At 47.0% G+C, this 12,358-nt stretch overlaps 1 protein-coding gene across 2 annotated transcripts in view; it reads right to left on the reverse strand.

Moving 5' to 3' along the window:
• Positions 1-12,358, reverse strand: part of LOC134910209 (alcohol dehydrogenase 1-like) — an 84,335-nt gene that overhangs the window by 57,937 nt on the left and 14,040 nt on the right. For both annotated transcript variants that reach the window (XM_063917980.1, XM_063917990.1), the window contains one exon: positions 11,405-11,506. In XM_063917980.1, coding sequence (XP_063774050.1) covers positions 11,405-11,506 — 102 coding nt within the window. The remainder of the gene's footprint in view (positions 1-11,404; positions 11,507-12,358) is intronic.

Genomic DNA, 12,358 nt, shown 5'->3' on the forward strand with positions numbered 1-12,358 from the left:
GACGCTTGGTGCAGAACTGGTTACCGGGTACTGTAAGCTTAGGAGTCCCAAAAGAAAGTTGCTTGAACGCGTTTTCGGTCTTCAGACCTTCCTCAGAAGCATAGGGCTAGAGAGTGACACAGCTCCCTTAAATACCCCCCCTAAACAATTTAATACAAACCACCTGTATTCAATAGAAACACCTGTAAACCTCAAAACAAAGCCGTTCCCAAACAGAAAGTGTGTCACCGGAAGTGACGTTGTTGCGTTCCTCGGGTCCTCCGCGACTTCCTGTTTGCGTTCCACCATGCTAAAACATAGCCGCATCGGGATCCAGTGTTCACAGATAGACTTCTATGACCGTCATCATAGAGTCATAGATGTTAATAGCCACTTAAATGCGGGTTTACATTATGAAACGATGAGAGGCATGAATCAATTAATATTTCATTACATGTGCAAAAAAATAATTGTAATTAATTAATTATCAAAATGCTGGCGCAATAAAGATATCGAGACCAGGTTAGTTAAATCTGAGATGGGTCTACAAGTTGGTGTCACAACTGAGGGTTTAGGCTGACGTGAGGAAGCCTCAGTTGTAGGGGCTGGAATGAAGTTAAACTTAGATGGTTTAAACAGACCCCTGGACATGTAAGTGTGGAAGGAAACCCGAAGGTGTGACCATGACAAGCAGGTTAAAAGTCAAATGAAAGTTTATTAAACAGACTCCGTATAATCACAACAGCGTTCACAGTCAGTATTAGCAGTAGCAGATAATACAGTTCCTGGATCACTAAACCATAAAAGGTATAACAGGGCACTGGTAGGTTGCAGAACGGATGTTATAGTCCTTGGGTAGAATAACCTTACTAGGCCAGGCTGTAGTAGTGGAGACAACCGAGGAACACGCCAGTAGGTGTATGAGATGATGCTGGTAACTGGAATGCACTGTAGGAGTCACTGGACGGAACCAGCCAGATGGTGGAGACACGGAGTTAAAACTGAAAGATGCTAGGGTGCGTGGAAACAGATGAAATGAAGAGTGGTTACCGGTGGTAGTGGATACTGCTGGTAAGTAGAAATCCGCTGGGAGAACACCGGCTCTTTAAGGAGGTTGAATTCTGTTGGAAGCAGGTTGCTGGAAACAGATGGGTTAATAGCTGAAAGCTTGGAAGCTGGAAGCAAACGAAGTAATAGCTGAAAGCTGGATCAGTCACAGAGGATTGTAAAGTCAGGCTGCACCGCGGGATGGAAAGCAGGTGCGGGTCTCTTTGTGGATGCTGGAGACAGGAGCTGGAACCTGGAGAAACAAGCCACAGGAGAGAGAGACTGGAACAAGGTATGACATTCAAAGCACTGACATCTATCTGGCCCAGACACAGGATACTTATACCTGCTGCTATGCAGGCATTGGCTGGGCAATTATGCAGATTCCAGCGACGGTGGATTGGAGGAATTGGAGCATGTGATCAAATCCAACATGGCTGCGCCCATGCTGGAACCTGGAGGGAAAACTGGTTTGAAATGAAATGTGCAAACATAATGATAATGGCGGCGCCGGCCGCGGAGGACAGGAGACGCCAGATGACAGTTATATGCTGAGACACTTGGAGGGCAGTAGAGGCCGCGGCAGGCATGATACATGATTCTGAGAACCTGCAGCAATAACACAGTAATGGCGGCGGAGGCCGCGGAGGACGGGAGACGCCATGTTGGATTCAAACATGGCGCCGCTGTGGTAGTGTCTCAGAATGACAGGAGGGATGTGCAGAGTGTTGACACAGATGAGATCCGGATTTGAAACGCTGGGCCAGTCTCAGAAGACACCTAAACGGCAGGTAATGGCGTCCAGATACCCGGATCGTGACAGCACCCCCCCCCCCCTTTAGGAGTGGCCCCAGGACACTTCTTAGGCTTTAAAGCAAACTTTGAGTGGAAATTTCGGGCCAAGGCAGGAGCATGGACGTCTGAGGCATTGGTCCAAGAGCGTTCTTCAGGACCATAACCCTTCCAGTCAATGAGATACTGTAGCTGACCGTAACGGAAACGTGAGTCCAAAATCTTTGCCACCTCGTACTCGACTCCCCGTTGAGTCTGAACTTTGGGAGCTGGAGGAAGTGCGGAATGAAACCGATTTACGATCAGCGGTTTCAACAAGGAAACATGAAACGTCCTGGGTATTTTCAAAAAGGGTGGTAACTGTAATCTGTAGGCAACAGGATTGATGACTTGTTCAATCTTGAAGGGACCGATGTAGCGAGGTGCAAATTTCATGCTGGGAACTCTCAACCTCAAATTCTTCGTGGACAACCACACACGATCACCCACCTTGAGAGCAGGAACCGCTCTACTCTTCCTATCGGCAAACTTCTTATACCTGGATGAGGCTTTAAGCAGGGCTGCGCGGACGTTCCTCCAGTTATTTGAAAACTGACGTAAGGTGACATCCACTGCTGGAACAGAAGTTGCGGGAAGTGGTTGGAATTCTGGGACTTTAGGGTGGAATCCATAATTAATGAAGAATGGTGTAGAAGAAGATGAGGAATGGTATTGATTGTTGTGGCTGAACTCGGCCCAAGGAAGGAGTTGAACCCAGTCATCTTGAGAGGAAGACACATATATACGGAGGAAGGCCTCCAAGTCCTGATTCACCCTCTCGGTTTGACCATTGGTCTGAGGATGGTAAGCCGTGAAAAACTTTAACTTGACTTGGAGGGCTTGACACAAACTTCGCCAAAATTTGGCTACAAATTGTACTCCACGATCCGAGATGATCTCTTCAGGAAGACCGTGAAGTCGGAAGATCTCTTGTATAAATACTTGAGCCAACTTGGAAGCTGACGGAAGACCGGTGAGAGGTATGAAATGTGCTATCTTGGTGAACCGGTCAACTACCACCCAGATGGTATTAAACTTGTTGCAGATAGGTAGATCAGAAACAAAGTCCATCGACAAATGGGTCCATGGTCGACGGGGAACAGATAATGGAACCAGTTGCCCCGCAGGCGACTGGCGGGAGACTTTGTGTTGGGCACACTTTGGGCAGGAGGCAATAAATTCCATAACGTCCTTCTTCAGAGTTGGCCACCAGTAGGACCTAGAAATAAATTCAAGGGTTTTCTGAATGCCTGTATGTCCAGCAAAACGGGAAGCATGGGCCCAATGCATGAGCTTCTTCCTTAGAACTGGCTTAACAAAACTTTTCCCTGGTGGAGGCGTAGAGTCCATCCCTACCGTGGAGAATGCCAACGGATTAATAATAGGATGCTTGTCTGCAGACTCGGACTCATTTTCTTGCTCCCATGAGCGGGAAAGGGCATCGGCCTTACGATTCTGAGAACCCGGACAGAACTGGAGTTTAAAGTCAAACCTAGAAAAGAAAAGTGCCCATCTGGCCTGACGAGGATTCAGACATTGTGCGCCTTTGAGATATAAAAGATTTTTGTGGTCGGTAAGTATGGTGATTGAGTGGGAAGCTCCCTCCAACAGGTATCTCCACTCCTCCAGAGCGAGCTTGATGGCCAGCAACTCCTGATCGCCAATGGCATAGTTGCGCTCAGCTGGGGAGAACTTCCGGGAGAAGAAACTGCAAGGATGTAGATGTCCATCTTTGGCCCTTTGGGATAACACCGCTCCTACTCCAACGGAGGAGGCATCTACCTCTAAGATAAAAGGAGAGTCGGTGTCGGGCTGTTTCAGAACTGGTGCAGAGATGAACCGTTGCTTCAGAAGGTGAAAGGCCTGCGTAGCTTCCTCGGGCCACTTGGACGGATTAGCACCTTTCTTGGTTAATGCAGTAATAGGCGCCACAATGGTGGAAAAGTCTCGTATAAATTTTCTATAATAATTGGCGAACCCTAAGAACCTCTGGACCCCTTTGAGGGTTAAGGGTATAGGCCAATTCTGGATTGCTTGGAGTTTCTCAGGATCCATCTCTAGTCCGAAACCGGACACAATGTAACCTAGAAACGGAATGGTTTTAACTTCAAACACACACTTCTCCAATTTACAATAGAGGTGATTGACACGGAGACGGGAAAGAACCTCTTTTACCCAGAAACGATGATCTTCGAGATTATTAGCAAAGATGAGGATGTCATCTAGATAAACCACGACATGGCGGTACAGGATGTCCCTGAAGATCTCATTCACGAAGTGCTGGAAGACTGCTGGAGCGTTGCTCAATCCGAAGGGCATGACGAGGTACTCATAATGTCCGTCACGGGTGTTAAAGGCGGTCTTCCACTCGTCACCCTCACGGATTCGGATGAGATTGTAGGCACCCCTCAAGTCCAGCTTTGTAAAAATGGTTGCACCACTAACTCTATCAAAGAGCTCGGTAATCAGGGGTAAAGGGTATCGGTTCTTGACGGTAATGTCGTTCAGACCTCTGTAGTCGATGCACGGACGCAGACCACCGTCTTTCTTCTTAACGAAGAAGAAGCCTGCGCCGGCTGGAGAAGAAGATGGTCGGATGAAACCCTTCGCCAGGTTCTCTTTGATGTACTCTTCCATGTAGTGTGTCTCAGGCAGAGACAACGGATAAGTTCGGCCTCGCGGTGGAACCTTCCCTGGAATGAGGTCGATTGGGCAGTCCCATTCTCTATGAGGAGGAAGGATATCAGCAGAGGCTTTACTGAACACGTCCGTGAAGTCTTGATATGGAGGAGGCGGAACATCAGATGACCTGGGGAAGGAAGAACAAACAGGAAGAACTTTGGCTAAACAAGTCTCAGCACAGGAGGGACCCCATGCCAGTATTTGCGTAGTCGTCCAGTCAATCGATGGGTTGTGGAGACGAAGCCATGGAAGGCCTAAAACCACTGGATGTGTGGCTCTTGGAATCACTAGAAAAGAAATATACTCAGAATGAAGAACTCCCACTCTCAGACGAACTGGAAGAGTCCTTAAGGAAATTACTGCGTCAAAAATCTTGCTGCCATCCACGGCAGTCAAAGAGATGGACGAGGACAGTCTCTTGGTGGGTAGGGACCACCGTTTAACATAAGCTTCGGTTATGAAATTCCCAGCTGCTCCGGAATCAAGGAGGGCAATGACATTCCTGTAACGTTGAGCAATTTGGAGCGACACTGGGAGGTTACAATCATGAGGAGATGGAGAGGAGATCATTACTCCTAGCCGGCCCTCTCCTTGGCGAGCTAGGATCTGGAGTTTCCCGAACGTTTGGGACAGGCATTGATAGTGTGCGACGGAGCTGCACAGTAGAGACATAGAGACTCGGAGAGGCGTCTTCGGCGCTCAGCGGGAGATAGACGGGAACGACCAATTTGCATAGGCTCATCCTTGGATGGAGATGGTTGACGAGGAGGAGAAGCAGAAGATTTAGGAACGGATGATCTTCCTCGCTCGGTTGCTCTCTCTCTGAACCGTAGATCAACCTTCGTGCATAGTGAAATTAGCTCATCCAACTTAGAAGGCAAGTCTCTGGTAGCTAACTCATCTTTAATGCGTTCTGACAAGCCATGCCAGAATGCAGCATACAGGGCCTCGTCGTTCCAGGCCAGTTCAGATGCCAGGATTTTGAACTGTATAAGATACTGTCCCACAGTACGTGTTCCCTGGCGTAGACGGAGAATCTCAGATGAAGCAGAGGAAACCCGGCCCGGCTCGTCGAAGATGCGCCTGAATGATGCTACAAAGTCAGTATAGGAGGACAGCAGGGGATCAGACTTCTCCCATAACGGTGATGCCCAATCAAGGGCTGAGCCACTGAGGAGAGAAATAATATAAGCAACTTTGGTTCGGTCACTGGGGAAGTTGCCAGATTGAAGCTCAAAATGGATTTCGCATTGGTTAAGAAATCCCCTGCAGAACCTTGGAGATCCGTCAAATTTTGCTGGCGTTGGAAGATGAAGACGTGGTATGGAAATGGGCAAGGTGGGTGGGGTTACAGCTGGAGTCACTGTGGTGGACGCACCAGACGTGCCAGGTCAACGGAGGGTCGTCTGAATCCCATCCAGCCGAGTAGAGAGATCCTGGAGACAGCGGATGATGTGACCTTGTGCAGCCTCCTGATGTTCGAGTCTGGCTGCCAGTTCTTGCATAGGTCTAGCCGCTTGATCCTGGTCTCCGGCTGGATTCATATGGTCAGTGCTTACTGTCACAACTGAGGGTTTAGGCTGACGGGAGGAAGCCTCAGTTGTAGGGGCTGGAATGAAGTTAAACTTAGATGGTTTAATCAGACCCCTGGACATGTAAGTGTGGAAGGAAACCCGAAGGTGTGACCATGACATGCAGGTTAAAAGTCAAATGAAAGTTTATTAAACAGACTCCGTATAATCACAACAGCGTTCACAGTCAGTATTAGCAGTAGCAGATAATACAGTTCCTGGATCACTAAACCATAAAAGGTATAACAGGGCACTGGTAGGTTGCAGAACGGATGTTATAGTCCTTGGGTAGAATAACCTTACCTGGCCAGGCTGTAGTAGTGGAGACAACCGAGGAACACGCCAGTAGGTGTATGAGATGATGCTGGTAACTGGAATGCACTGTAGGAGTCACTGGACGGAACCAGCCAGATGGTGGAGACACGGAGTTAAAACTGAAAGATGCTAGGGTGCGTGGAAACAGATGAAATGAAGAGTGGTTACCGGTGGTAGTGGATACTGCTGGTAAGTAGAAATCCGCTGGGAGAACACCGGCTCTTTAAGGAGGTTGAATTCTGTTGGAAGCAGGTTGCTGGAAACAGATGGGTTAATAGCTGAAAGCTTGGAAGCTGGAAGCAAACGAAGTAATAGCTGAAAGCTGGATCAGTCACAGAGGATTGTAAAGTCAGGCTGCACCGCAGGATGGAAAGCAGGTGCGGGTCTCTTTGTGGATGCTGGAGACAGGAGCTGGAACCTGGAGAAACAAGCCACAGGAGAGAGAGACTGGAACAAGGTATGACATTCAAAGCACTGACATCTATCTGGCCCAGACACAGGATACTTATACCTGCTGCTATGCAGGCATTGGCTGGGCAATTATGCAGATTCCAGCGACGGTGGATTGGAGGAATTGGAGCATGTGATCAAATCCAACATGGCTGCGCCCATGCTGGAACCTGGAGGGAAAACTGGTTTGAAATGAAATGTGCAAACATAATGATAATGGCGGCGCCGGCCGCGGAGGACAGGAGACGCCAGATGACAGTTATATGCTGAGACACTTGGAGGGCAGCAGAGGCCGCGGCAGGCATGATACATGATTCTGAGAACCTGCAGCAATAACACAGTAACGGCGGCGGAGGCCGCGGAGGATGGGAGACGCCATGTTGGATTCAAACATGGCGCCGCTGTGGTAGTGTCTCAGAATGACAGGAGGGATGTGCAGAGTGTTGACACAGATGAGATCCGGATTTGGAACGCTGGGCCAGTCTCAGAAGACACCTAAACGGCAGGTAATGGCGTCCAGATACCCGGATCGTGACAGTTGGGAACTCTGTCACCACAAGGATTAAATGGTGACTTTGAATTCAAATGGTTCCTACAGTCATAAAGATCTATCCCATCTATTCTTGTCTGGTTATTAGTTTCCTTTTGATAATTAATTTTATCTACTTTTAGGTATAAGTGTTTTATATACTTTTTTTATTTTTTTGCACATGTAATGAAATATTCATTGATTCCTGCCTCTCATCGTTTGATAATGTGAACCCGCATTTAAGTGGTTATTAACATCTATGACTCTATGATGACGGTCATAGAACTCTATCTGTGAGCACTGGATCCCGGCGCAGCTATGTTTTAGCATGGTGGAACGCAAACAGGAAGTCACGGAGGACCAGTGGAACACAAGAACGTCTCTTCCGGTGATGCACTTTCTGTTTGGTAATGGCTTTGTTTTGAGGTTTACAGGTGTTTCTATTGAATACAGGTGGTTTGTATTAAGTTGTTTAGGGGGGTATTTAAGGGAGCTGTGTCACTCTCTGGCCCAATGCTTCTCAGGAAGGTCTGAAGACCGAAAACGCATTCAAGTAACTTTCTTTTGGGACTCCTAAGCTTACAGTACCCGGTAACCAGTTCTGCACCAAGCGTCTCTGACATCTGGGACTTGGATCACACATCCTTTCATTTGGACGCAGAGTGATTCCGGGTCTATACAGTGGTGGGATACCAAGCTGGTTACACCATCTGAGTGGTGATATAAGCTTTTATGTTTTTTTAAATTGTGAGTGCATTTTGTTTATCTGTCTTTTTTAAGGCTATATGGCACTATATCTGTCTTTTTTAAGTTTACAGCATCCTGCTGATAATTCTTGGAGATCTCATATGAGGATGATATGCACAGATTCATTCCAGCTATGTGAGTGGAACCAATAAAAGTACACTTTGGATCATTATCATCTTTTATTGCACTATTGTGTCTATCTTCTTTGTTTTAGAACAATTTACATTTGTGTAAGTGAGTATTGCATTATTTCTCGGTTCTTGTGAATATTTAATTGCCATTTATGGTGTTTTTTTGGTTACGGTAGCACCACGTGATCTCACTTTTTTTGATCTACGGTGGATATTGCTATTACAATGTGTCCAATATGTGAAGAGTTGATATGATTTGTACAACGACAACAGCATTAGGCTTCACTTTCCTTCTAAGCCTGCCCTCAGACTCCCATTGGCTAGTTTCAAAGGAGTCTGTGGACGGGCAAAGAAGGAGAGTGAAGCCTAATGCTCCCGGGTGCCACACAGCGGCTTAATACACACAGAGCTGCATGATGATCCCCAGGATATCCAGCCTGCACATATATTACATACAGCATAACATGTATGTCTATGTGTGCTAACCTGTGACATGTTATGACCAGAACAGAAACTATCAGCTGTAGTATAGCAAGAATAGCAAAATGTCATGTTACAGCTGAGAGGCAGTAGGAGCAGTAAAGTGACATAAAGCCATATACTGTTCCACTTTGAAAAACTGTCAACGACACTACTGTACCGCTTGTTATGTCATTTCACCAGTCGGTCTATTGGTTTCATGCTGTGCCCCTCTCTATTAGATTAGCATGCTTGAAATTAGGGGTTGCAGTTAAAATTCCCGCTGTTGGAATCCCAGCATTCAGGATATCGACGCCGAAATCCCGACATCTAACAATGCCGACAGCCAGAATACCGGCGCACTAGGGCTATTCCCACTCATGGGTGTCCACAACACCTATCGAGTGTGAATAGATCCATTCTGGCGGACGGGATGCCACTGTCAGGATATTAACAGCCGGCATCCCTTCCACCAGTACAACAAATGTAATTTGAAATAAGACATCAGAATAGAGGAAAGAAGATCCTGTCGGCTTGTTTTGGTAATCTAAGAGAGGAGAGTAAAGTGGGACATATAGGGGGGAATTCAATTGATGGTGGGAAATTTGAAAAATCCTGTTTTCCCCACAGCTGCGGAGGGTTTGCTATTCAATTAGAGGACTGAAAATGGGACCAGGTTCTATAGAAATGACAGCATCTTTTTTCTCACATTACCAGAGCAGGTTGGATTTTTCCTAAAATCTTTATTTTTAGGAAAAATCACCAAGACTTGGTCTAACATCCTTGCACCCCTTTCCCCCCCTGAGGAATAATAAATCAATTGGAAGTCTACAATTATCTTACTCAATCTGTTATTATGTGATACCCCCAGAAAGAATGCCCAAGGTCTGTAGGTGCCTTGTCAGGAGCCAGCTGAGTGAGCAGCTTGTGCACAGCATAGGCTTGCAGTGTGTAGGGGAAAGTGAGACTAATGCTGGGTACACATTAGACGACAAGCAAACAAAGCAATCTCACCAAGGATTTGCCTTGAACTCCCAGACAAATGATATAGTGGGATCAGTATGAGATCCTGGCAGTCAGGATCCCGGGGGTCAGGAGACCAATGCCGGGATCCCGACAGTCAGGATCCCGGCAGCGAGCGCAGCATGTCCCTTCGTGGGCTCGCTATGCTCTCCATGCTTCAGGCGTAGAGGCGACCTGCGGTCGCCAAAGGGTTCTGTTCGCCCTCGGGTGGTGGTGTGGACCACCACCCAAGTGGGAAACCAGCCAATATTGTAGACGGTGACAAGATTCCGGCGTCGGTATATTGACTGCAACTGCCTCCCAATATAGGGGGTCATTCCGATTTGATCGCTCGCTAGCTAGTTTTAGCAACCGTGCAAACGCTATACCGCCGCCCACTGGGGAGTGTATTTTAGCTTAGCAGAAGTATGAACGCATGTGCAGCCGAGCTCTGCAAAAACAGTTTGTGTAGTTTCTGAGTAGTTCTGAATCTACTCAGCACTTGCGATCACTTAAGCCTATTCGTGTCCGGATTTGACGTCATACACCCGCCCAGCGAATGCCCAGCCACGCCTGCATTTTTTTAGACACGCCTGCGTTTTTGCAAACACTCCCTGAAAACGATCAGTTGACACTCAGAAACGCCCCCTTCCAGTCAATCTTCTTGCAGCCGTCATTGCGAAGAAAAACTTCGCTAGAACCTGTGCAACCACAACAGGCTTTGTACCTGTACGACGCGCATGCGCATTGCGGCCCATACACATGCACATAAATGCCATTTTTTCACCTGATCGCTGTGCTGCAAAAATTGGCAGCGAGCGATCAACTCGGAATGACCCCCATAGTGCGTACATACTGTGCAATCTTGCAAAAAATATAATCACTGGCCACATTCAGGAGTATGCTGTCATTGATGATATCCTTAGATTAAGCTGCATGTAGGGCCGACCAGAAGACCAGTGGGAATTTCTACATTTGACGTCGGCAGCGTGTAGCCCATGGAGTACATCACATGTTTGCATTGGCTTGGTAGGTATATAAGATGTGTGATAGGCCGTCTGCATTCACTAGTTGCTATCATGGGTAAAAGGGGCAATTTATCCAAGTGGCAAAAAGGGATAATTATCTTCTTTCGGGCAAATGTGGCAGTATTTCTGAAACAGCGCAGTTTGTGAACTGTTCACATGCTGCTGTGGTGAAGGTGTGTCGTGATGGGACAGATGGCACCATTGCAAATAACTGGAAACTGCGGAGCACCACGTGCCATTGATGTGAGAGGTGAACGTTGGCTACAAAGGTGCATGAGGGCCGACCGACACACTACAGAGAAGCAGCTCACCATCAAAATTAACCTCCTGGGGGCTGCCAGACATGTGTCTAAAACAACAGTTCAGCCAGTCTAGCTGCTGTTTGTGTTGCATATAGTGCTTACTCTGGCTATTAGCTGGTGGTCATAATAATGTGACTCGACCATGTATATTACCTTACATATAATTAAACTAATCAACATTTTAGCTTTCGAATCTGTAATATCTGTGTAGGCTAGCAGATACATTTTGTATCACTCACATTGTTTATAAATAGTTGTTAATTTATTTCATTTGGAAAAAAGGCTAAAAAGTATTATTTTAAATAATCCTTTGATCTTAAGTAAACATCACCTTAATGCGAACTTCATGATGCTTCGGTGGAGCAACCTCAATCTCTTCAATGCTGAGCGGCTGTTTAGGTCCCCAGCATACTGCAGCCTTACATCTGATTGTCTAAAAGTACAAATATGATTCATTATAAAAAAGCACAATAATTATTACTATTGTAATAATTCTAATAAATAAGAATAAAAGTAATAATAACATGGAACGCCCTTACTTAAATTTAAGAGAACACAAATTTTAATTTATTTGCAATTCCATTGGATTTTAGCAATTACTTTGGTAATGAACAAGTTGTCATTTGATCTAATTGATGTTTCACAGTTTTAAACTGTTATTCTGCTAAAACGGGAATTCAGGCGTCCATTGGGCTTAATTCAGACCTGATCACTGCGCATGCACCGACGCCGCAGTGTGCTGGCGCATGCCAGACAGACGACGGCTGTCTCAGCCCTGAGATTGCCTCTGCCTGATTGACAGGCAGAGGCGGTCACTGGGCGGGAGGGGGCGGGCCGGCGGCATTTGGCCGCTGTTTAGGAGACGAGGTCCGGGCAACGCAGGCATGCCCAGACCTTGGAGGGGCGGGCCGCGGAAGCTGCGTGACATCACACTCAGCCACTGCGACCCTAACAGTGACGAGTAGCTCCTGCCAGCGTGCAGGAGCTGTGCTGGCAGGGAACTACTCCTACAGTACAAAAGCATGGCCGCTGTGCGATGCTTTTGTACTTGGGGAGGGAGGGCCTGACATGCAGGGCGGACTAGCCCTGTGCTGGGCTGCCCCGCGCATGTCTGTGTGACTGATCGTAGATGTGCTCAATTTAGCACATATACGATCAGGTCTGAATTAGGCTCATTGCTGTCATTAATGTTATGCTAACCACCCCTGCTAGGGCTCCCATCATTTTGGATCTGGAAGTACAGTACAGCAGCTAGTCAATGTGGATGCTGTTGGCATTGAATATG

Source organism: Pseudophryne corroboree, chromosome 1, assembly GCF_028390025.1.
Source record: "Pseudophryne corroboree isolate aPseCor3 chromosome 1, aPseCor3.hap2, whole genome shotgun sequence".
Taxonomy (NCBI): domain Eukaryota; kingdom Metazoa; phylum Chordata; class Amphibia; order Anura; family Myobatrachidae; genus Pseudophryne; species Pseudophryne corroboree.